This window comes from Camelus bactrianus, chromosome X, assembly GCF_048773025.1.
Source record: "Camelus bactrianus isolate YW-2024 breed Bactrian camel chromosome X, ASM4877302v1, whole genome shotgun sequence".
Taxonomy (NCBI): domain Eukaryota; kingdom Metazoa; phylum Chordata; class Mammalia; order Artiodactyla; family Camelidae; genus Camelus; species Camelus bactrianus.
In genome coordinates, this window is record NC_133575.1 from 103,808,630 (window position 1) to 103,834,792 (window position 26,163).

Genomic DNA, 26,163 nt, shown 5'->3' on the forward strand with positions numbered 1-26,163 from the left:
CATATCTGGTATTAGAGTGATCAGAGTGTTCTGTGTGACAGTAAAGAAAGACATAGGAGAACTGTAGGTTTTTCAAATTCATTCTCTCTCTCTCTCCCCCCCTCCCCCCCCCTACTCTCTGTTTCCTTGGGAAATCCTGACCAATACAGCCACCAAAGCCCAATATAAATATCAGATAAGTGAGAATGCTTCAGCTCTGGCAGAGCTGAGTGGGCCTCGAGCCCCATGCATTCAGAACCTTTCTCTCCCTCTGGGCTCTAGACTTTCGATGAAAACATTTATCTAGGGTCACCACTTAGCTCTTAAAGTCAAAGAATCTGTTTCTTTTCTCTTAAAGAAAAATGGAAATTGAAAGGTAAAAATATTCCAGCTTATCCTCTTACCTTCACATCCATTTATATTCATTTCTTAATGTTGCTATTACAAAGTACCTCGAACTTAGTGGCTTCAAACAACACAGATTTATTATCTTGTAGTTTTGTAGGTCAGAAGGCCAAAATGGATCTCACTGGGCTAAAATCAAGGAGAGCCAGGGCTGCATTCCTTCTGGAGGCTCCAGGCCACTTGCATTCCTCAATTCATGCCGCTTCCTCCATCTTCAAAGCTAACAGTACAGCATCTTCAAACCTCCCTCTGACTCTGACCCCTTTCTCTCCTGCCTCCCTCTTTCACTTGTAAGGACTGTGATTACACTGGGCGTACCTGAATAATCCAGGATAATCTCCCCATCTTAAAGTCAGCTGATTAGCAACCTTAATTCCATCTACAACCTTAATTCCCCTTTGCCATGTGCCAAGGCATACCCACAGATTCTGGGGATAAAGAAGGACATGGGCATCTTTGAGGCACCCTATTTTGCCTACCACACCATTCCTTAATGGTGGCCACTGATAATAGTTTTTTCCAGAAACATTTTCTGTATATGCAAGTGTCCATTCCTGTGCTGGCCTCACAATTCATGCACACATGCAGATGTTTATAAACACAATATTCTGTGACTTTCTTTTTCTTCAATTATAAATATCTTTTGATCTTTTTTCATATCATCCCCTAGAGAGCCACCTAATTTTTTGTCCACTTAAACAAGAGTAGAATCATTCCTTTCAACCGTAAAGGACAGTGGTTACAGTAAAAATGTCCCTCCGAGATGGCTCCCAGCTTGTGTTATCCTCAGCAGGCCATCAGAGTCCCATCCAACGACGCGAAGATCAGAGTTACTCCTCAGAGTGCAGCAAAGGAAGAGGAATCAGATGCCAGTACTCTGATGGTAAATGGCATATCTGATTCCAGTGAATACAACAATTTATTTTCTTCAACTAATTTTCCTTTAAACTTAAAAACAAAATATGCATATTGTTAAAATAATTTAGAGTATAAAAGGATGTACAATGAAAAGTAGGTCTCCTTCTTACTGCAGGCCCACAAAACTACAACTATTAACTGTATCTTTTGTGACCTTCTAGAAATTTCTTTGTGCCCATATAAGCACATACACAAAGAGAATCATATGACACTTAGTGCCCTGTGAAATTTGCTTTAAAAAAAATCTTTTTGAGGGAGGGTATAGCTCAGTGGTAGAGCACATGCTTAGCATGCATGAGGTCATGGGTTCAACCCCAATATCTCCATTAAATAAAAAATAATAGTAATAAATAAATAAATCTAATGACCTCCCCCCCGAAATTAAAAGAAACACTTTTCACTTTGAGTTAATTGAAGATTCACATGTTGTTTTAAGAATAAAACAAAGGATCCGATATACCCTTCGCCCAAGTTTCTCCAATGGTCACATCTTGCATAACTAGAGAATATTGTCACAAGCAGGAAATTAACATTGATACGATCCACCAACCTTATGCAGATTTCACCAGTTTTACACACACATCCCTAAGCCCTGGCAACCACAATTCTGTTCTCCATCTCTATAATTTTGACATTTTGGAAATATTATATAAATGGAATCACACAGTATGTTGCCTTTTGATTTTGGCTTTTTTCACTCAGCATCATTGTCTGGAGATTCATTCAGGTTGTTGTATATCAGTTTTCATTCCTTCTTACTACTGAGTAGTATTTCATGATATGGATGTACCATAGTTTGTTTAACCATTTAAAAGTTGAAGGGCATTTTGGTTGCTTCCAGTTTGGAGCTATGATGAATAAATCTGCTACTTCATTTCCTTACCCAAAAAACCCCTGTGACTTATCATTGCCTACATCATGGATCTTTATTCTGGAGTCCATGAAGTCCTAGGGAGGGAGTCAATAAACTTTCTGAAATTATAAACTTGCCATTTTATGATGGCCTGATTTCCATTGGTTCCAATTCTGAGCAGGGGTTAATATATTCAAGGTACTGTAAATAAATGACCTGACCTCTAGCTCTGGTTCTCTGTACAAGTGGCAAATACTCTCTCTGTTTCCTGCTTCTGCAAGCAGGTCAGGGCTTCTCCTGCTTGTGAAGAGATGGCTAATTTCATCTAATTTTAGAGGAAGGAGTAGGAAGTACATTTTGGCCTTGAAGCCATGCTATTTTCTCCAACACAGCTTTATTATTAACAAAGCTCATACTTTGATTCTGATTCACATGTATATATCTCTATTGGTTTAGATCCCATAAGGAAGGGATGTGATTAATTACCATCCTTGATGCTCCGCCCCCCACCATATGCCTAGCTTTTCATTCAGTGCTCAAAGGATTCCATCATACCACTCACACATACTTCTTCAGAACCTACAGGATCAAGTCCACAGCCCTTCACCTGGGATTCAAGTTCTTCCCAAACCTTCATCTCCACTTGTATCCCCCAGTGCTTTACATAACAAACACTGTTTCACTCCAACCAGTCCACCCGTCTTTATTCCAGCCACTGAGTCTCTCCTTAGCCATTTCCTCTGCCTGAGATGCCCTCCCCAATCTCTTCTGCTAGTCCAAATCTTGCCCATATTTTAAACCATATCCTTCTCACTGAAAACTCTGACCATTCCAGCAGAGTTTGAGTTTATTCACTGTCTAACAGAAGTTAAGGTTAACTTCCTCTTTCTTTGTCTACAGACTTATTCTCCCCACAACTAGATTTGTGAATCCTTGGAATGCACAGATCACACCATCATTTCGTCCCCTCGAGGCTTAGCATGAGTTAGAATCACAGTAAACATTTGTGGCTACAGTTTATCTTCTCTTATTCCTCCATTCACAGCACTGGTTTCCCAAGCTAGCAGTTTTAAGGGTGTTAAACTGCTTTTTACCCACCATCAATAACAGCAATGGACTGTCTTATAAAAATACATTAACAGCTTCCATTTATTAGGCACTTAGTCTCTGCCAGGCACCTGGCTTTATCAAGATTGACTCGTGGACTCTTCGCACAAACCCTTTTAGAGATGAAGAAATTGAGATTCAGAAGGTTAGGTAATTAATTCAAGGTCCATGAGCCCATAAGTGGCAGGACCAGGACTAAACCCAGGTCTATCTGAACTTCGAAAGTACTGCTTCTCAACTTTGGCTGCACAACACGGGCTTTAAAAATACTGACGCTTGGGTTCCACACCACCCTCCCTCAAGAGGCTCTGATGTAATCAGCAGGGGTTGCAGCCTTGGCATTGGGAGTTTTCAAAACTCCCCAGGTGATGCAAATTGCACCCAAGGCTGGGCTCGTCATTTCCACACTGCCTGTCTCCAGTGTAGGGGACAGTGTCAGTGAGGGTGAGATGATGAGAACCTCTGTTTACTGAGCTAACTCAGCCCAAGCAAGAACATGCTGCCAGAGGTGTGGGATTCAGAAAAAAGCAGGTTCTCCTCAGAATGCCCAGACACATGCTGGAGCTCCCATGGATGCAAGACAGAGTTTTTAGCCACTTATATGGGCATCTCAAATGACGGAGTGACCCCAGGTGGCATCCGAGTTTACAGACCCCCCCTGCCCATCCCAAATGGTCACTCACTTACTCTATAATGGCTTTTTGAAAGCTTTGGGCAAAGCCTCCTTTTCCAAAGTGTCAAACCTCAAGAGTTTGAAGTATTTTTTTATAATGGAGCTACTGGTGATTGAACCTAGGACCTCATGCATGCTAAGCACGCACTCTACCACTGGGCTATACCCTTACCTCAAGAGCTTGAAATATTTAAATAAAATATTTTAAAGTTGCTGATGAAAACAGGGAGGCATATTCCATACGTAAGGCCTTTGCAGCTCCTGAGTCAGGAGTCAGCAAAACACAAGCCCCTTTCTCTCACTTTATCTCACTCTATCTTCTGTGCCGAACGCAGGGCTCCTGGGGAGGAGAATAAGTGAGTCTGGCTCAGGGCGAGGCCTCTCTCTGCAGGGATATCAGGAGAGGCCACTCTGAGAGCAGAGCCCGAAGTACCAACCTGGCCAGCCTCCTGGGAGGCTCTGGGCGGGTCTTCTCAGTGACCACTAGCTCGGCCTTCTCTGGAGAGATGCTCCGGCTCCACCAGGGATGTGCCCCTTCGGGCACGCAGAGCAGGGGTGCTGAAGCAGGCCCTCCTTTCTCCGGGGGCCCACCCAAACAGGAACCTCACCAGTGTGGGCCTTACTGGAGCCACAGTAGAAGCCTCAGGTGACAGGACAGCCCAGGAGAGGTCACGATGGGGTGATCAGATTCATAGCTTTGTGACTACATACTACAGCACTGCTGGCGGGGACCCGCAGAGCTCTGGCCCGGGCCGGGCCCAGTGGCTACTGCGTATGGAACTCTGATGCCAGGCACTACGCCCGTCACCTTGTGATATGACCCTCTCAGTTGCTCAAAGAGACTTTTTTCCTCTTTCCTGCTTTTTTTCCCTTTTATTAAGGAATAATTTCAATTCAGTAAAATTTACTCTTTTGAGGTGCACAGTTCAATGAGTTTTATCACACAATCACCACCAGAATAAGATGTGGAACATTTCCATCACCCCCCAAAGTTTCTGCAAATCCCTTCACAGTCAATCCCTGGAACCCTACCCCGAGCCCCAGGCAACCACTAATCTGATTTCTGTCCCTAAGTATACTGGTTCTCTGAGAATCACAGCTAAGGGCCCAAAACTTAAAGCAAAAGACACTCAGTACCCCACATTCTAAGTTAGAGGACCAGCCACCAGCCCACAGACCTTGCTGCAGGAAAACCAGCTTTACGCCCCAGTGCCCAGTTGCTAGAAGTGGTCTAATCTGGGGCTGTGCAATGTTTCCTTTCCCCAAGCTAAGAGAGGGGAAGCTCTAAGAGAACCACTCATAAAAAGACGGCTCACCGGAAGTAACCCGCCATGTTACCAAAATGGAGACTGGTGTGTATCCTGCCCCCGAAAGTTACGAAGCTACCATCCTGGCACCATGCCTGACACTGCTGGGACATAGAGGAAGGGACTTTGGAAGAGATGCAGACCTGGGGACTGCCAGGTGCAGAGGGGGCCAAAGATAGGCGCCTCAATTTCCTGATTCCTGAGCAGTAGGTAAGACATATGTGGCATTTGTCTGCAAGCCCGGGAATTATCCTGGATGATAGAGAAGATTGGGGCCCATGGTCTTGCCAAAAACTACCATGGGATGGGGGAAAAGAGTCACACCTCAGCAGAATGTGGTATTATGCCTCCATCAGGAGCACAGTGCACTTGAGGGATATTTACTGGGAAATATGAAAGCAATAAAATGAAACCACTTTAGGTCTATACCCCTGATGAGCGGAGACACCACACTAAACTTGTTACACTTTCACTGTCCCCATTAATTCAAAAAACACCCTATATGTTAACTACTCTTATTATTCTTTTTTTATACATGAGGGAATTAAAGATCAGAGAGGGCAAGTAATGTGCCTGAGATTACACAGCAGATAAATAAATGATTTGAACCCAAGTCTGCGTGACTCTAAAATCTACATTCCTTCCTCTACATCTGGCTTCCTTCCACATGTGTGTTGGGGACGGGGGAGAGACCTCACCACGTAGCAGTAGTGTGAGTCCAGTGGAGACTCAAGGGTGTCCCATGAAAGTGTTAGGTCCGTTCTTCCCACTTGGTAACCTTCCCTTCACTGCACCCCCACGCACGCCTTAGCTGCCAGGGCCTTGGTTCTTCAGAATAACTCTTCTGAGGGTCTGGTTTACTTCTTGCTCTAAGATTCTGTCAACAGGCTTCTTGTCACTTCAAGGTGGAACCCTTCAACCTACTCTGACCACACACCCAAACACCAAGCAGCCTCCTTGTCTAGGGCTCCACCGCTGTCGCCATCCCTCAGTGCCTGGCCCTGCTCCTTGGGGGAAGATGCCAGCTCCACTCCTCAGACCCTCCGTGGCTGGGGCCCTGCTGCCGTCAACTGGGCCTGAGATCTGACACAAATGCTTTCACCTCAGGATGAGGGCATAACTCAGTACGAGCCGGTCAGTTAAAGAAAAATCTTGTGCCACTCAGTTTATGTACAGAACGAAACCTCTTCTTCAGTGATGGAAAACAATCACCTCCAAGAGTCCTAGCAGGCCAAGAAATCTCCACCCTAAGCTTCTTGCTAAGTATTTGCTGCATGGGTTGTGACTAAAGTCCTTACAGGAATTCCCTTAATGTCAGTACTAAAATTCCTTTCTTAAGAGCTTTCATGTAATGAATAGCAGCAAACACTGGACATTTCATTTAGAAGGATTTTCAACCAGGAGCAACACCTTTAATCCCATCCAGTTTCCCAGGTGCTGCCGAAGCACTGCTAAGATTGCCTCATCAGGATTCACTAGGCCTGCAGGGTTTCTGTGTTGAAAGGTCGGTGTTAGGAAGTGCAGTGAAACCTTGTTAGGTTGATATGAATTTGCAAAAATGGTATAGTCGCTATTTATAATCTCTTTTTCTTTGATGAAAATCTTGGCCGATCCAAATCCTCTTAGTGCTAGAGATCGGTTTTCTCCAGCTCCTTGCATTTTTAATTAACAAGGTGGTTTTATTAAATGATGCTACTTTCTAGTTTTCTAGTTGGGTCACCTGAGAACATGGCCTCATTTCAAAAACTGTAAAAACAGAAGGAACGCAAATGGGGTCAACACTCAAGTTGGTACAGTCCAGGACTCTGCTACTGATGGGAAGCCAGACATGGGTGATAGAAAAGGACAAGTGTCCCCCTTTGGTACCAGCCTCCAAAAGATGGGGATTCAGCAGACCTCTTGAGACTCCTTTAGTACTCCACCTAGCAGCCAGGAATTCATGCCAATGTTTTTTAAAAGTTGAGTTTAAACTATTGGGAAACAAAATTGACCAGAACTATGTCTGCTTCTACTCTCCTGGGGATTAACTGGTGCTGACACACTGCCTTACCTTGACATCTGGCTTCTGGAGACTCACTGTTGATGACCTTTCTGACTTTGACATATGTCTCAGTCAGTTCAGGATGCTATAACAAATACCAAAGACTGGGTGACTGAAGCAACAAACCTTTATCTCTCATGGTTCTGGAGGCTGGGAGTCCAAGATCAGGGTGCTGGCAAGACCAGGTTCTTGGTGAGGGCTCTGCCCCTCATTATGTCCTTACATGGCCTCTTCTTGGTCGAGATTGAAGGACTGGGGGATCTCCAGTCTCTTCTTTTTATAAGGGCATTAAGCCCATCATGGAGGTTCCACCCTCATGACCTAATCTAACCCTAATTACCTCCCAAAGGCCCCACTTCCAAATACAATCACATTGATTTGGGCTTCAGCATATGAACTGGGGGAGGGTGGACACAATTCAGCCAATACAGCCCATTATGAGAATTATGTGAGTCTTGGGAGAAGTAGGGCCCACGAGCTCGCCTCTCCTCGTGACTACAGCAAAATCACAACTGACTGCTAAACAACCACAGGGGAAAAAAAAAAACAGATTGAAACCCAGCCAAAAGGATCTTCTTCAACTGGAAACATAAAGAGGGAACCACAGTAGGATGGTAGGAGTGGCGTGCTCGCGATATAATCAGGCCCCAGATCCCCGAGTGGGCAACACACAAGCTGAAGAATAGTTAAGTCGCAGAGGCCCTCCCACAGGGGTGAGAGCTCTAAGCCCCACGTCAGGCTCCCCAGCCCAGGGTTCTGGCATTGGGGGGAGGAGGAGACCCCAGGACATCTGGTTTTGAAGGCCAGTGGGACTTAACTCCAGTAGCCCCACAGGACTGGGGGAAACAGACTTCATTCTCTTGGGAAGCGTACACAGAATCTCAAGTGTGCCAGGTCGAACGGCAGACGCAGTGATCTCATAGGAACCTGGGCCAGGCCTGCCTGCTGGTTTTGGAAGGTCTCCTGTGGAGGTAGGGTATGGCTGTGGCTCACCCAGGGGACATAAAGGCTGGTGGTGGACATTCTGGGAATGTTCATGTACATGAGCTTTCCTGGAGGCTGACATCTTGATTGGATCATTAGCACCAAGACCTAGCCCCGCCCAACAGCCTGTAGGGAATCCTCAGGCCAAACAACATACAGGGTGGGAACATAGCCACACCCATCAGCAGACTTCCTGAGCCACAGAGGCCTCTAGACGTGGCCCTACCCACCAGAGGTCCAGGACCAAGCTTCACCCAGCAGTGGGCAGGCACCAGCTCCTCCTGCCAGGAAACCTGCACAAGCCTCTAGTCCAGCCTCATCCACCAGGGGGCAGATACTAGAAATAAGAAAACAATAATCCCAAAGCCTGTAGAAGGAATCCACAAATACAGGCCAGACTCTACATTGGGACCGGTTGGACCCTGGCCCTTGGGTGATGAGAGAGGAGTGTACTGCTGGGAGGCATAAGATGTCCCCCACCTCTCCAAGGTCGAGAAATGTAATGAACCTATCTAAAAATACAAATAGAAAGATAGACAATATGAGGCGGCAGAATTCCAGGCCAAGTCACAAGATAAACTCCGAGAAGAAAAAATAAGTGATGAGGAGATTGGCAATTTATCTGAGAAAGTGTTTAAAGTAATGATGGCGAAGATGTTCAGAGAACTCAAGAGGAGTATAGATGCTCAGAGTAAAGTTTTTAGCAAAGAGTTGGGAAATATAAAGAATGCCCAAACAGAGTTGAAGAATAAAATCACTGAAATGAATAACACAGTAGAAGGAACTAAGAACAGACTAAATGAGGCAGAAGAACTGATCAGTGAGCTAGAAGACAGATTAGAGGAAATCACTACTTCAGAACAGAAAAAAGAAAAAAGAACGAAAAGAAATGAGGATAGTTTAAGAGAACTCTGGGACAACATGAAACTTCCTAATATTTGCATTATAGGGGTCCCAGAAAGAGAAGAGAGAGAAAAAGGACCTGAGAAAATTTTTGAAGAGATAATCACTGAAAACTTCCCCAACTTGGGAAAGGAAACAGTCACCCAAGTCCAGGAACCGCAGAGTTCCACTCAGGATCAACCCAAAGAGGAGCACAGCAAGGCACATAGTCATCAAATTGACAACAATCAAGGATAAGGAGAAAATATTAAAATCAGCAAGAGAAAGACAACAAATAACATACAAGGAAACTCCCATAAGGTTATCAGCTGATTTTTCAGCAGAAAGTCTACAGGCCAGAAGGGAGTGGCACAATATATTTAAAGTGATGAAAGGGTAAAACTTACAACCAAGAGTACTCTATCCAGCAAGGCTCTCGTTCAGATTTGATGGAGAAATCAAAAGCTTCACAGATAAACAAAAGCTAAAAGATTTCACCACCACCAAACCAGCTTTACAATAAATGTTAAAGGAACTTCTCTAGTTATCAACCGTAAGAAAAGAGAATAGAAAGAAAGAAGAAAGAGAGAAAAACAGACCTACAAAAGATTCCTTTGGCAATTCAGGGTCTTTTACGGTTTCATGTAAGTTTTGGAATTGTTTGCTCTAAAAAATAAAAAAAAAAGAATTACTTGTGTCTTGCCTGGGTCAGTTAAATATCATCATTGGCTTATGCCATACCAGAACCCTACCATCTCCATTGATACTGGGGGGCCCAGTTCCACTACTGCTGTCAGTCTTGGTCTACAGAAGACAACCGCCATTGATCTTCTCAAAGCAGCAGGTGCTCCTGCTTGCCAGTGCATTCCTTGTGAAGGGATGTCTTCTGAGCCTTCCCAGGGAACATGACTATGTTTATCTGGGCTCACATTGTAACTCCATTGTAACATTGCCACATCCCTGGCACTTTGAACTTTCTGACTCCTTCCCCAATATCTAATCAGTTCTGGTATGTCCACTTCGTTTATTGTAGCCATTGCTTGTCCTCCCTCCTCCCCCGTTCCTTAGCCTCAAGCAGCCATCCCTGCAGTGGATTGATACTGGCTTCATGGGTCCTTGCGTCATGGGAAAGTGCTCCTCGGTCAGTGAGTCCTCCCGTTCCACCCTTATATCTGTCCCCCATCAAACTTGACTGCCCAAGCATCCTAACTAAGGTAGGGGCAGGCTGCCCATTCCCTGTTATGCTCAGTGAATAAAGAGAGGTCAGCTGGGAAAGCACTCTTTGGAAAATTCTAGGGCCTCTCAAGGATTCTCGGAGAGAAAACCAGGGGCCCCTAAGAACTTGGAGTGGGGGTGGCCCTTGACAACATGGTGAGGTAAGACGTGTCTTTGAGAGGCTTTAGCTGCCCAGCTGGATTCAGCGGCTGCTGGCCGGGACCAGAGCTCCTTTCCTCCCCTGTCCTCTGCTCCTCCTGGTCCTCTGGGGGTGGTTGCACCACCGTCCCCCACTCTTCCTGCCCACCCTCTTATTGATGCCCCGTAGACAGTCACCAAATCTGTCACCCCCGACTGCCAGTTCACTGCGTCCCCTCTTCTCCAACCCCAGGGCCCCCACCGCAATTCCAGTCGCCTGGCCTCTTTAGCCCTCTGATTGCAGAGACCCTGCCACAAGTGCCCAGCTGATCCCAGAACCGGTTTTCCTCTTCCCGCTGTGGGTGTTTCCCTATATCTTATGGCAGCTCAGAGCATACTGTCCTCATACGGTCAAAGGTAACAACTAGAGTTCCACAAAACTGCTCGTCTAGGTCGCAACCACTTGTCCTACCAAAGTACTTGTGAATTTTGAAAGTTCTGCTTTGGGATTAAAGCCTGCAGTGGTACCTGCTCTTCCATCTCAGTGAATGCCAACATTCCTCCCTTAGACTAAAGGCGGACAATTACTGAATGAACCACCAGGGGGCAAAGATGCTCGTGTAAAGTCTACCTACCTCTTAACTACCAAAGTGGGGAAGATTTGGAAAATTCAGATAAACCAATAGTAGAAAATAAAAATCATTTGATATTACGTGCTTCAGATAACCACTCAGAACACCACGGCATGTTGTTTACATTATTTCCCCCCTACTTAAATGTAAATTTAAAAATTTAAATGTAGCGTTTCTCTACATAATACCTTGATTCTACTTTGTAACAAAATCTTGTAAAGATCTTTCCAAAGTGTTATATCCGCTCCTATGGCATTGTTTTCTAATGTTTATTATTACAAAAAAACATGGGCAGTATACTTCATTGTGGTGAAATCTTTGTGCATACAGTAGGGGAGGAAAGGCAATTTTCCCTCCATCCTTCTAGGTTCTTGGTTGAGATCTGACCCCCATAACAGCCCATAACAGAAGGCAAACACAAAGGAGAAAAACAAGCAAGTTTAATAACGTATCCCTTCTGTAAACGGGGGAGAGACCCAAGAAAACTAAGTAACCCCCCCAAATGGCCCAAGCCACCCCGTTAAATCCATCTCCAGCTAAAGACAAAGGAGATGTGAGGGGGTGGGGCAGGTATGGGAGGTGACCAGGAAAAGCACAGTAACTGAGGGCAAGGTTGTTATGCAGATTTAAGTCTGCTTTCTCCACTGACAAGAGTTTCTGGAGGTAAAGTCATCCCTCTCTTTCTGGTACAGGGAGGGGGACACCCTTACAAATGGAGATTTACCTTATAAATGTAAATGACTCTTAGAAAAGAGTAACTTCAACTTGGTTTTCCGAGCTTCTCCTCTGTTGGCAGCATCTCAGAAATAATCAGCCCAAAAGAATTCATATGCCAAAGTGGCATATTTTGGTATGGCAAACTCTGCTCTCCTTCAGTACCACTGATGAGCCCTCTAGTTTAGGTTATCAATGACCAGAAGAGGAATTACTGGCTCAAAGGCAATGGAATCCTTTTAGATTTTGGACATGTGTTGCCAAGCTGCTTTCCAGAAAGACAACTACACTCTTTCTGGAAATGTGAGAGACTGCTGCTTTGGCCTTGTCATTTGCAACCCTCTTTCTATCTTTGAAGCCTTTGCTGATTTGATGGGCAGCATATTACTTCATAGTTGTTTTAAATCGTACCTTTTCAACAGTCAAATGTAAAAAACATATTTATTGAGCATGGATTCACCGTCATACTCTGTACACTGGGAACCCAGTAGGGAGTAAGATAGATACTGTTCCACTCGCCCCAGTCTCGTGTTCTAGGGAGATGGGCATGCCAAAAACAAAGTAAACTGATAAACTAGTAGTTATGGGTTGGGGGAGGTGTTAGGAAAGAAACAGGGTCATGTGTAATAGATAGTAAGGGGCATGTTCTTTGGCTACTGATGAGGTTAAACATTTTCCCCCCTTAATACTCATCAGCTACTCTGTTTCTTATTTTATTAACTGGGGTGGGGTGGGGGATGATAAAAAGAAAACCACAGACCCCAAATGGCGTTACTCTTGCTAAAAGCTCACAATACCAAAGCTAGATTTAGTATCTGATCGAATTGTAGTTGCAACCTCTCCCAGAAATATAATCTTAATCAACCTGTCTGGAATTTTCTGGTCAGGTACCAAGAAGGTAGCTCTTCCTGTCACTGCTCGTTCCCAGAATTCCTGAGGAGCCAGGAGACAAGGTGAGCTCTAGAGGGTTAACTCCCTTCTTGAGAGTGCCTTTGACATTCATCCTGTTTAGACCGGCTCTGTCAGTCTAGACAGGCATTGGGTCTGGAAGTGTCGGTGAAGGAGGACATGCTTTTTCACACCTATAATTTCTGTTTCATTTGCTGTGAAACAACTTCATAGCAGCATCAAGGGAAATAGCTGTCCGAGGAGCAAAAGCAAGGCCACAGTCGCACCCCGCTAACGCATCGAGTGCCATCATTTGTCCTCTCTCCTTTCCCTTTGGAGCAGCTAGAAGATCTGTGTACGTGGAGCGGGTGGTGGCAGTGTCAGGATAAACAAAGCCAGACACTAAAGCGGTAGGGACAGATTTTAATTAGTAATCTCCTATTGCAACAGAGAACAGAGTCCAGCATGAACTTCGATTTGTACGGAGGTGACTGGGTGTTTTAACGGGAGAATGAAGGAGTTGAGAAGGGAGTAAGTGAAGGCTCAGTAGAGTTAGGAAAATGAAAAAATTAGAGTGGGAAGCTGGGGGAGGGGAGGGGGTCTGTGTGTAACCCGTCAGGGTTTATTAACTGACGCCTGTCAAAGTGAGGTCCTGCCCTCCCACAGAGACTGGGAGACAGGGACCCTAGGTTCAGCTGTTGTCTGGAAGAAACAGTACATTCTTCCAGCAGCCTTGAGTTTTCTTCAGACACTTTAAAGGGGACTAAGGTCAGGGGAGGGTGCAGCATGAGGTCCTAGGTTCAGTCCCCAGGACCTCCATCAATCCTAATGACATACCTCTCAAAATTAGAAAGGGGTCGGGGGGACTAAAGTCATCCTTGGGAGGAGACCTTGAGCTGTTAGAAACTATGTTAGTGTTTGTTCGCGTCTTTATAGACCAAGGTTGAGGCTTCAGTGAGAAGAGGGCTCAAGGGAGGCTGGTAGAGTCTGGTAGAGAGAATCTTCGTTAGGAGACCACGAGGCTTCAAGGGGATGTGACACTGATCACAGTCCCACAGGATAGAACAGTGGGCTCTGGTGGGCCAGGATGGGTGGTGCTGCCTCTTGTGGAATGGGAGGGCTGGGCCCGGGCAGCTTTGACAGGGAGCAGAATTCAGAAAACAGCGATAGGTAGCCAGGAAGGTGTGTGTTGGAGAGGGCTCAGACCCACCTCTCCACCCTGCTGCCCTGAGAACGGCTTGTGGACTGATATATGCTTATATGGGCTTCGGGGACTTCTCTCTGCCCTCCTGGAAAACTTGGAGTCACTGCCCAGTTGCCAGACAAGTGGGGCACAGGGCCAAGAGCCGTTGGTCCTTTGTGTCAGATTCAGAGAACAAGTCAGTATTTTCCAGGGTAGCTTTTGAGTTGGGGGGTGGACACCTCTGTCCTCTGCTCATGCTCGGGAGCTCTGGTTGCAGGGTGGGGCAGGAGTCTACATATTTCAGAGCTTCCCATGAGATTTAGGTCCCAGGCTTCTAGACATAGAGGTCTCAGGGTTCCAAAAGAACAAGAGTAGGAGCTTCAAAGCCTCCTTGACTAGGCTCAGAAATCCCACAATATCCTCTCTACCACATTCTGTAGGTTAAAGCAAGTCACAGGTCAGCCCAGATTCAAGAGGGTAGAGAAACAGACTCTACCTCTTGTTGGAAAGGGTGGTGAAGTCCCAGTGCCAAGGGCTGCACATCCAGGGAGAGGAGGACTTGTTGAGGTCTTCTCTGCAATCAACTGACCAATCTACTTAGAATCACTATTTCACCACTTCAAGTGCAAAGGAGTTGTTATAGAGTACTTGGCCGTGGAAGGACTCACAGCTCCTCCTTTATCCATTTTTAGAGGACATGTTGTGAGTGTGTGTGTCGGGGGGGGACAAATTGGGAGTTTGGGATTAGGCGACACAAACTACTATATATAGAATAGATAAACAACAAGGTCCTACTGTACAGCACAGAGAACTATATTCAACAATTTGTAATAACCTATAATGGAAAAGAATATATGTATAACTGAATCACTGTGCTGTACACCATAAACTAACACAACATTGTAAATCAACTATACTTCAGTGTTTAAAAAAAGGACATCCAAGTGTTCTTTACTGAAAACGGTTACTTGTCATGGTTAATAACTACTTCTCATGGTTAAATGGTATGTTTGAGAAGCAGGTCATGGGGCTGAGAAGTGAACAATGCCATCAGTCATACATAAAAAGGTTCATCAGCATTCTTCCTTTCCCACAACAGAATCCACTCTTAACTAGTTTAAATTAGCAAGCATTTCTTATAGGTGTATTAGGTATGTTACAGGATCTGTGGGAAAGGTAGCGGAATAGACTCTAGGCTGGTCTTCCGGGACCAACTCTGGGGGAGAGGCAAGGCCAGACTTAGAACTGTGCTTCACCTGCTACCAGTGATTCCAGTATCCGACTCGGTGGCGGCCTCACGCCCAAAAAGCAGATGTTGCCATGTCCTGCCTCTGTCTGCATTTAACTTAGTTGCAAATTAAAGCTTAGCACAATGGCATTGAATTGGCAGAACCTAGGTTAGCAGCCAGGGGTTTTTGGGGGGTGGAGAGGAGGGCATACAGTCCTAGGGCATTTTCAATCCTGACACAAAAGTTCCTCTCCTAGGTACCTTAGTTCTTTGTTTCCAGTTTTATTGAAATGTAATTGACACACAACACTGCATGAGTTTCAGGTGTACAGCACAAAGGTTTGACTTACACATATTGTGAAATGATGACCACAGTACTGAACATCCATTCTCTCATACAGATACAACATTAAAGATATAGAAAAAAACGCTTTTTTCTTGTGATGAGAACCTAGGATTTTACTCTTTTAACAACTTTCGTACACAACATACAGCACTGTCAATTATATTTATCATGTTGTATATTACATCCCTAGTGCCTATTTATCTTATAAATGGAAATTGGTATCTTTTGACCACCTTCCTCCAACCTCCTCTCCCCGCCACCACCACCCCAAGTCTGATCTCTTTTTCTAAAAGTTTGGTACCTTAGTTCTCCATCCTGCTCCTCTGGGAGGGCAAGGGAAGGGTTGTTATCTTGACAGTGACATTATCATGACAATGATACTAACATGACAATGGGACAGCCCTGGAACCCTAGTTAAAAGGGAATATGACTGTGGTTGCTGAGTCAAGGGGTCTCCAAAGCTGAAATAAAGTGTTCGAAATGAGAATATACAGCTTTAGGTAATGAAAAAACATTAGAAGTTCAATAGTTGAGCCCATGTGGGCAGCCACCTGAAATTCAAAATAAATGAAAAGCCTTGCTTACTGGTGCAGAGTTGCTCTCTTGGTCCACACCTCCGATGCCGCCCTCCTCCTCTACCAGGATCTCAGCTGCTTTAAAGAACAAAAAAGAGTATGCATGGGGAATTTGCAGGGGTAGGGACCCAAATTTTTATGACTGCTGGCCACAAGCATCCGAGTCACCATCCTATCCAGTCCTTTGGCAGGACAGGGTGCTGGGCACAGAGATGGCCAGTGGCCTTTAGGGCTCCAGGGTAGAGCTGTGGCACATGGGGAGGCAGAAAGGAAGCCTCATGAGCTGGGACACTCTGCAAGGTACAAGAGGGAGGAGACTCCTCCAGGGGCTGAGAGACAAAGGAGAAAGCCTCCAGCTACTCCCATCAGGCCAGCCTCCTCCAGTCTCCCCTCCTCCCCGTGTATCCCTGTTCCCTCCTTCCACACCTGCAGTTGTAACTTCAAGGGCAGGTGCCAAACAACTTGGTCTCTGTTCCCATAGGGAACAAAAAGAGCCCGAGTTAAACTGAGAGAATTTGAGTAAAACTCTCAGCAAAGAAAAAACGTTCAAGTGACCTTGTGGTTAGAGCCCTCTGTGCCAATTCAATCTACTACTGGTGACGTGAAAACGTATAAGCAAATGGATGTGTCAAAAGCATGCACTATTTGTGCTCAAAATCAGAGGAGATTCTCCCATTCAGCCCCTACTGGGACAAACTCCCCTGCTATTTGCCACTCTTGTGTGCGTTTGTGGGGGAGGGGTCAGCATTTAGTGTGAGTGCCTTTATCCTCTGATGTCCAAAGTTTCCACTGTATAGATGACGTCAGAACTCCTCCAAATCAACAGCCCTGACTGCAGTCTTATCACACTTATGGTCAATGGGCAGAATTCAAGGCTGTTCTCATAAGTCTGGTCAATCCCCCCCCCCCACCCTTGATGAAACTTGTTATACTTTTGCTGACTCTGGGGCTGTTGCCAATGGCCTGGCCATTTGGCCTGCCAATTGAAAGATGACAGACTAGCAGGTTAAAGACAGATCTTTTGGGGGTCGTAACCTGTAGAAGCACAAACTGTGGATGCTGATGGGACTGTCTGGGTCACTCACAGGGATACCAACAACAAAGGTCTGTTCTCTGATGAGACCAACTAAAATCAAGGTGCTGATCAAGCCTGCTCTGCCAGAATGCCATCACACATGGCAACACATCTGGCGTCAGGGACTGGGCACAAACTAAAGAACTCTTTCTGATGCAGAATCCACTGCTACTGCCAGATTTGTGACTCTTGCCAAAGTTGGCCTGTCTGTCTTGCAACAATGGAGGCCACACTGCAGGGGACATTGACCCTGCTGGCTACTGACAGATTGACTGCGTCGGACCTTTCACTGTCCCCCTCGATGCTACCAACGGTCACATCACTTCTGATACTTTTTAAGGTTATGTGTTGCAGTTTCAGTCTGATTAGCTGACTCCAACCACACCATTATGGCTTCTGTGTCATGTTTTCAGCTCTCCAGCCCATTTTGGGAAAATTGGTTTGAATGAGCAAAGAAATATTTTTTTCCATTTAAATTAATGAAAGATAGGTTTCTGCTATCCAAAACTGTGGTATCTGACATATTTTCAGTAACAGATTAGATTTAAATAATGATGAGTGTCTATTCAATCTTTTTCCACACTTCAAATTCTAAATAACAACAGTGACAGCAATAATAACATGTCTCATTTAAACATAGCACAACTATGCCTTGTACCAAGCAAATCACACTCAACTTCTCTGCAAAAGGGGATGCTCAAAGTCTCACAACTTATCACATCCAGCTCTAAATTCAGGATTGGTGACCAATGTTCATTCCTCTTTAAGTTCACCATCATCATGTACTGATATTATGTAATTTGTGGACTAAATTGTGAACATACAATCAACATACCCTAGGTAAGGGAACAGGGTGAAGAGAATACACTAACATACCCACAACATACACACACCAAAATAAGGAAAAAAGACACGCACATATCAATGGAACAGAAGAGAGTCCAGAAACTGACCGATACAAATACGGCTAGCTGATTTTTTACAAAGATGAAAAAGTAATTCAGTGGAGAAAGGATAACCTTTCAACAAATGTGTTGGAATAATTGAACCTCAATGGGCCAAAAAAAAAAAAAAAAGGAAAAAATTGAATTGCTACTTCCATTTTGTTTCTGAAACTAGACACAAAGCCACAGTTAGAATTTGTAAGTTCTTTCTTCCACTTCCCAGTCCATTTTCTCCTGCCTTTAGCCAGTTTCTCAGCTGTCAAGTTCTCTTTGGCTGGTGGGCTGAGATAAAGCTTCATCACTGAGAGGTTTGAGCCCTCTGTGGTCCTACCTGTGTGATGTTGCCATAATCTTTCATTAGCTTTTACTACTGAGTATGGCTGTAGCAGGAGGAGCCCTGGGTCTCAGACTTAATTATCCCTGTCTGCATGGTGGAAGGGCAGCCAAACATCTCCTCAATGATTGGGACCAATCACACCAATCAAACCTGTATTTTGCCTGTCGGTCCAGTGACACATGTAGCTCAAATAGTTAGGCTGCAGTCTCAACAATCAATTCAATGGCATCATTGTTGTTTCTACTGGTAGACTAACAATCAGACCTTTAAATCAGTAGAGGCCAAAATCAAGGGGACATGAAGAAAATACTTGCAGACGGACATTGAAAAGGCAATCCACCATTCTAGCTGATGGATGATAAGGTATGACCCATGTTAATTCTGTTCAGCTCTCTTTTTGTCTTCTGCTGTAAAATGAGTTCCTTAGTCAGAAGGAGTGTTGTCTGGGATATCATAATTGGAAGTCTGCCCATGAAAGTGGTGCTGGTTGAAGTGTTGCCATCAGGGAAGGAGTCCATATTGCGGTCCCTTCCATGATAGAAGGGGTCCAATGTAATCAATCTGCCACCAGATGGCTGGTTGGAGCCCCCTCCCACCACAAGGAAATGGCACATATTGGGAGTCTGGCACTGGCCTCTGCTACTGGCACATTGGGATTGGACACTCAACTTTTCTGATAGCTACATCAGCCTTGGTGAGGGGAAGACCGTGTAATTGAGCCTATTCAGAGCCTCTGTGCCTGCAACCATGGCCACTTTGTACACAGGATCTTGAGCAAGCTTCTCAGTGGGGCAGGCTAACATTCTTATGTAAGTCATCTTGTTCCCATGATGACTGAGAGCCTTCATCACACTTGATGCCCTCTGTTGGGCATTTATATGGAACACAAATGCATTCACTCCCTGTGGCCATTCCTAAAGGTCCAACCACAAATTACTTCTCTCAAACCTTCTTGTCACCAATACTACAAATTTTGTTCTCTCCAAGTTGCTGGACATCAGATGGTGTAGAGTCATACCTGAGGCCATTTCTCCTTCCAAGCAAAGTGAACAACCAGATACATCACTTGAAATTATGTTCTCAGGGAAGATTTTACTTTTTCACCTCCTTTCTGGTCTACTCCTCTGTGGGGCTGCGATGCTTCAGTAATAGGCTTCTGGCTGGTGCCCTTAGATCATGCAGAGCTATACTGAAACAGACTCCTGACTGAGTAAAGAAACCCACCCTCACCAAAGTGGCTGGGCATCAGCCAATCCTCTGAGGGCCCAAATGGACCAAAAAGGCAAAGGGAGAATTCCCTCTCTTCTTGAGCTAGGACATCCGTCTTTTCTTGCCCTCGAACATTCAATGGAGCTGCTGGTCCCTGGGCCTTTGGACTCCAGGGTTTATACCAGCACCCCCGGTTCTCAGGCCTTTGGGTTAGGACTGAATTATACCACTGGTTTTCCATATTACTGACAGCAGATTGTGGAACTTCTCGGCTTTCATAACTGTGTAGATAATTCCTATAATAAATCTTCTCTTGTAAATATCTATACACCTCCTGTTGGTTCTGTTTCTCAGGCGGTCCCTGACTGGTACAACCGGTTATAAAGAGGTCCCTATATTAGTCTGCTAGGGCTGCCATAACAAAGCACCACTGGCTGGATGGCCTCAAAAATGAAATTTATTTCCTTACAGTTCTGGAGGCTGGAAGTCAGAGATCAAGGTAATCAGCAGAGTTGGTTTCTTCTGAAGGCCTCACCTTTGCCGTCGTCTCCATGCGTCTTCACAGGATCTTCCCTCTGGGCCTATTTGTGTCCTAATCTCCTCTTCCCATAAGGACACCAGTCATGATGGACTAGAGCCCAACTCAGTGACCTTGTATGACCTTAATTACTTGTTTAAAGACCTCGTCTCCAAATACAGTCACATTCGGTGATCCTAGGGGTTAGGACTTCAACATATGAATTTGGGAGGGACACAATTTAGTCCATAACAGTCCCCACGAAACCATAGGTGTGGATTGAGAGAGGAAAGGCAGTGTGGCAGGCGCAAGTGCACTGGGAGCGGGAGCCACTGCTCGTGTACCTTACCTGTGCCTTCCGAACTGCTCAGGGCCAATCCCAATACACCACTTCTCCTTCAAGAGCCCTCTGTATTCCTCACTAGCCAAACAGGTCCATCAAACAGGGATGTGACGGGGATCACTACTCTGGAATTTTAAAGTCTTGATGGTGGCCCTAATTTCTGTGAGTCCCCTATGCACGCAGTCTTGGCTTTGGTCTACTCTTTTGACAGTATAATATAATGGTTAAGAGCATGGACTCTGGAGCCAGCTTCTGGTTGAAATTCCAGTTCTACCAATTACTAACTGGTGACCGTGGGCAAGTTACTTAAGATTTCAATGCCTTAGTTTCCTTTTGTGTAAACTGTGTTCAATAATAATATCTACTTTGTAGGACTGTTTTGAGGAATAATGTGTTACTATGTGTAAAAATGCTAGGAAGAGTGGCACATAGTGTAAGTGCTGTATGCGTGCTGGCTCTTACTGCTATACTTGGAAAGGAGGGTAAGTTCCAGGTTTCTACCTGGCCCTTCCTAACAGAAAAATTCTTCCTCCACAGGTCAGGGAGCCAACGGGGGTGTTTTGCCAGTTACTGGTTCTACCTATTACAACTGTAAACACAGGAAGTGGGGTAATTACCAGACAGCGGGTTTGTACACCCCTTGGCTCCACCATGAGTTGGATTTAGGCCCAAACTCCATTTACCATTTGACCTTCATGAGCTCTCACTCTGCCTGTGGGCAACAGTGGTGCTCTGAGTCCCCAGGATGAGTGTTAGCTCAGAGCCATTGTCTTCTACTCAGAAGCCTCTGATTCAATTTAAATCTATTATCTCTAGACCAATATGGCAGTTAAAAATTATATTCCTCCCATACATATTAAAAGTGGGTGATTCAGACAGAAAAATCAAGGTGTATGCACTCTGTTGTACATATAAGAAGAGCTAGGAGACTGTAGATTTCCCAAAGATAATAACTTTGGCCTATTTCTACTGTTTTATATTCCATGTCTGGTGTGAGGGAGGAGCCCTTATTTCCTTTATTTAATGCATCCCTGAGGCTGTTTTGTATACTCTGTTTCTCCTAAAGCTATGGTTGAGATTTTATCATTTGCAGGCTGCTTGTGCTGTCCTGCCTGCCTTAGGCAAAAATTTTAATATAAAAATGAGCAAAGGGACAAGAGCCTGGGTAGCCTGAGGGGCAAGGAAATGGGGGACGAGAGGGAGCAGCTGCCTAACTCTCCTCTTCCACTGTTGCCACTGCCCCTGGGGTCTCCAGGACCCTTTGGTCCGCATGTGACTTGTAAGCCTTCCACCTGCCTTCCAGTTATCCCCCACACGGGGCCCTCCTTCCTTTTCATGTCACCATGAATGACCAATAAACAGAATATTCAGCCTCAGCTGTAATCAAATATAAGCAAGTTAAAAATTAAAATAATTAGAATAATGCTTTGCTGGGGAAGGGTATAACTTAAGTGGTAGAGCACATGCTTACCATGCACGAGGTCCTGGGTTCAATCCCCAGTACCTCCTCTAAGAAATAAATAACTAAGTAAACCTAATTTCTCCCCTACAAGAAAATTAAAAAAAAAGAAGAAGAATGCTTTGCTTTTAGATTAGTAATAATAAAATAATACATAATAATACGGGTGAGGGTGTGGAGAAGTGAACAGCCTCGTACATTGCCTGAGGGAATGGAAATTGATACGTTTTTGACACAGAAATTGGAAATACTGCTTAAAATTTAGACTGCAAATCTTTTGACAGAGTAGCTCCTTTCATACAAATGCACAAAGATATCTGCCCACATAAATGATGTCTAACCTTGCTAGTAAACAAAAATATGCTAATTAAAATAATGAGATATCCTTTTCACCCAATAGAATGTCAAAGATTTAAAAGAACATGGGTGCCCATTGTTAGGAAAGTTGAGGAAGTTCACGGATACAGCAGTACAAGGTGTGGAAGACAGTTTGACAATACGTATCAAAATCCTTAAGCAGATGAAAACCTTTTGTTCCAAGAATTCCATCTCTAGGAATGTATCCCAGGGAAATATCAGAGAAGTGTGCAAAGTTATGCATGCAAGGATGTTAATCTCAACATTGTTTATGATCATGAAAAAAAAAAAGCTGAAACCATCCAAATATCCATCAGTTAATTATTGGCCATCCATAAGGAATAATACACAGTATTATTGATCATAAAGAATCAGTATGGAAAGATAAGCAAGATATATCATTTATATTTAAAAACAACTATCAAGGCAGTATGGTTGTACGATTCCATTTTGGTTTTACGATGTGTGTGTGTGATATATGTAAATAATTACCTTGCTTATTAAATATGTAAATAATTGATAAAAAAAATATACCAAGCTGTTAATAGTCTTTCTTTCTGGGGGTTGTGATCCTAGGAAATTTACTCTTCTCATAATATATAGTTGTTTCAACGTTCTACAAGCAATCAGTGATAGATAAGACCAACTCCATTTTGGTGATCCACCGCCATTTTGCGACAAGCCTAGCCAACTGCAAGCCACAACTTCCGCCTTCTGCCTGTAAAACCCTCCCCCGACCTGAGTGAGAACTTCTGGTGAGAGAATTCATCCAGCAGGCCCCTCTCTCTTTCCCACAGGCCCCTCTCTCTTTCAGACACGCCCCTTTCACTTTCAGGATCCCTTATTTGCATAAAAAAACCCCATCAGCTCTACCCCCAGGCATAAATAACCAAGCCTGTAGGCAGAGAGCGGGCTCCAGTCTAACTGGAGACTGACTGCAGGTTTCTTGCAATAAACCTGACTCTGCCATTGAGCTGTCTCTGATCCTTTCTCTCCGATTCTAACAATCAGTACAACAATATTAAAAAGAAATTTAGAAAAGTTGCTCAGCTTCACTGATAATTAAATGAATGCAAATTAGAAGAAAAATGAAATGGAATTATTGTGTATCATATTGAAGGAAAAAATTCCAAGATTAACACTCAATGTTGTATAGAACCCTGGTCTCTAAACTTCTTTGATCGACCACATGTATTAGTAAAACTTTATGACCTCAAACACTAAATATCTACACTTACATGATTGTGTTCATACATAAAGGTGGGGTATTATTCATACTCTTCTGCCACTTGCAAATTAATGTGTACGATATTCACTGCAGCAATTTTTGGCTTAAGAAAAACGAGAAGCATTCAGAATGTCCATCAACAGGGGACTTGCTAACTGAATTACTGAGCATTATTCGTCATATATATTGGCGTAATAATCCGTCATCAAAGAGAGTTAGGTAGTCGTATATTACTGACATGGTAAAAGCACTCTATCAACATATCGCGTCTGGAAGTATATACAGGAAACAATCTTAGTTCATGGCGGGGGCGGGGCGGGGAAGCTACCAAGGGAATTTGCCTTCCATTGTTCTAATTGTGATGTTGACAATTTCTGAAAACTTGTTTGTATAACTTTTCTCATTAGCAGAATACTAAAGATCTAAAGCAAAAACAAAAACAATAAAGTCGCTTGCATGATTAAACCAGAATGCACACACGTTCAGAAAAGTAGTAGGTTTGGTGTATTTGTACTAGCTCACAATTGAGGATTGAAAAAATTCCTAAAGGGATTTGAGGCAAGAGGAAATGCATTTACGTTTTCTAAGGTACTCAAGATCGTGCTTATGAAGGAAAATCTCTAACGTTTTGAGCAAGTTTCGTTTTGCTTCCGTTAAAATTTAAAAATTAAAAAAAAAAGAAAGACCACCGGGGTCAGGAAGCTAGGTCTCCCGGGGAAACTGCACGCCCCTCCTCCCCTTCCCCCCTCACCAGGCTCCTCCCTCCCCTTCCTCCGCGACCCTGGGCTCCGGATCCCTGGCGCCCCGCCCGGCCCCGCCCCGCGCGGCCCCGAGGCGTCTTAGCCCCGCGTTCCCAGCGGGCCACCAGCGGCCCGAGCGCTGCAGGAGGAGGAGGAGGGTACCCGCCGTGCAGCGCCGCTGGCATCTGCAGCCGCGCGACCCGCCTCCCGCACCGGTTCCCCCGCATCCGTCCCTCTATCCGTCGGTCGGTTCTGCGGAGCCGGCCGGAAGCCTCGGGCTCTGGGCACTGCATGAGAGGCTACACCAGACCGATGACTGCGGCGGCGGCGGCGGCCCTGTCCGGGCTGGCGGTGCGGCTGTCGCGCTCCGCCGCGACCCGCGGCTCGTACGGCGCCTTCTGCAAGGGGCTCACGCGCACGCTGCTCACCTTCTTCGACCTGGCCTGGCGGCTGCGCATGAACTTCCCCTACTTCTACGTCGTGGCCTCCGTGATTCTCAACGTCCGCCTGCAGGTACACATTTAGAGCAACTAACTTTGTGGCATTGCAGGGGGCAGGGAGCCCAGCAGGATGGCCGACCTCCACCCACCAACTCACCCGCCCTAGAGCGAAGTGACCAGCTCGCCTCGTGCACAGATTTGCCGGTCTGTCCTTCTATGGCCCCATCTTTTAATATAAATGGGCGGCTAGAAACCATTATTTGCGGAAAGCCTGCAATATAACCCCAGAAGCCTAAGATATAAGGAAAAGCTGAATCCCAAGGAAATATTAAAAATCTGAAAATCCTCAGAAATAATTGAGAAGTTCTTGCATCCATAAAACAAGACAGCACGAACGCTGGGAAATGACAATGGGCACAAGCTGCCCTGATGGGGAAAAAAAAGGAAAAGTTACTAACAACTTTAATAAAGATAAACTGTGCAAGAATGGTCCAAATAGAAAGCAAATCTTCCAAATTAGAAAAAGAAGTGAATAGACTTCCAACTGAATTGAATAAATTCTAAGAAACAGATGGATGGAGTCAGAAGCTGGAAGAAATTAATCACATGATCTGGAAGGCCTGGATTTCTTCACCCCAAAAGAAAAAAAACTATAGCAAACGGAAACTACAGGGAAAAACAAACATTTCAAACTGTACAAGAAAAGTAGTCTTCAAATACGAAGCATCCTCGGATGTGGCCTGTTGTTGAACTGTTGCCAGGAGCCAGAGGAAGGGAATCCGCTTGAACCTGAGCACGTGAATCAAGACTGCAGTCACAGATAAGAAAATGCCATCACAGCATTCAGTTTTGCTTTTCGGTGAACGATGTTTAAATAATCATTACAATGGAAATATTAATTGTGATTTTTCGTTTTTAGAGTAAATCTCTAGGCAAAGCAGGGAGGAAGACAATTACAGTTATAGCACAGAATGGGAATGTTAACCAGCTTTGAAAAGAACAGGCAACAAGTTCTTGGCAGTCAGAGGGGAGGAGATGGAATAGCGGTGTGATTCTCATATGGTATGGGGCCCAGATACTGTCTCTAGTTGAAAGAATAAGACAAGCTTAGGGGTTATATTTTTAAAGTTAACAAAGTAACCAACAGAAGAGTTAAAACTAGTGATACAACCATACGGAGGGGGAGGAGAGCTGAGGGGATGCAGAAAATGTGTCAAGTTAAGAAACAGTAATAAAAGCATATTATTAGGGGAAGTGGAGTTAACCTCTAAACAGACATGTGTAAAAGTTTTTGCCTCTAGGTGGGGGAAGCAAAAGTTGAGAAGGGTGGCAGGGAGTTGCTGCTTTTCATTATATGTCCTTTTGTACTGGTTGATTTTTTTAATTCTTTATATGCATGTATTACTTTGATAAAAATTAAAACTGGACACACTGGTTTGGGAAATA

General features: G+C 44.6%; 1 protein-coding gene across 1 annotated transcript; it reads left to right on the top strand.

The window, feature by feature from the left end:
• The first annotated feature begins 1,147 nt into the window (after nt 1-1,147).
• SMIM10 (small integral membrane protein 10) lies at nt 1,148-26,163 on the top strand. Its single transcript, XM_074358993.1, has 3 exons — nt 1,148-1,267; nt 3,312-3,412; nt 24,292-26,163. Exons 1-3 carry the CDS (start codon nt 1,148-1,150, stop codon nt 24,800-24,802), a joined length of 732 nt encoding a protein of 243 aa, XP_074215094.1. The 3' UTR covers nt 24,803-26,163.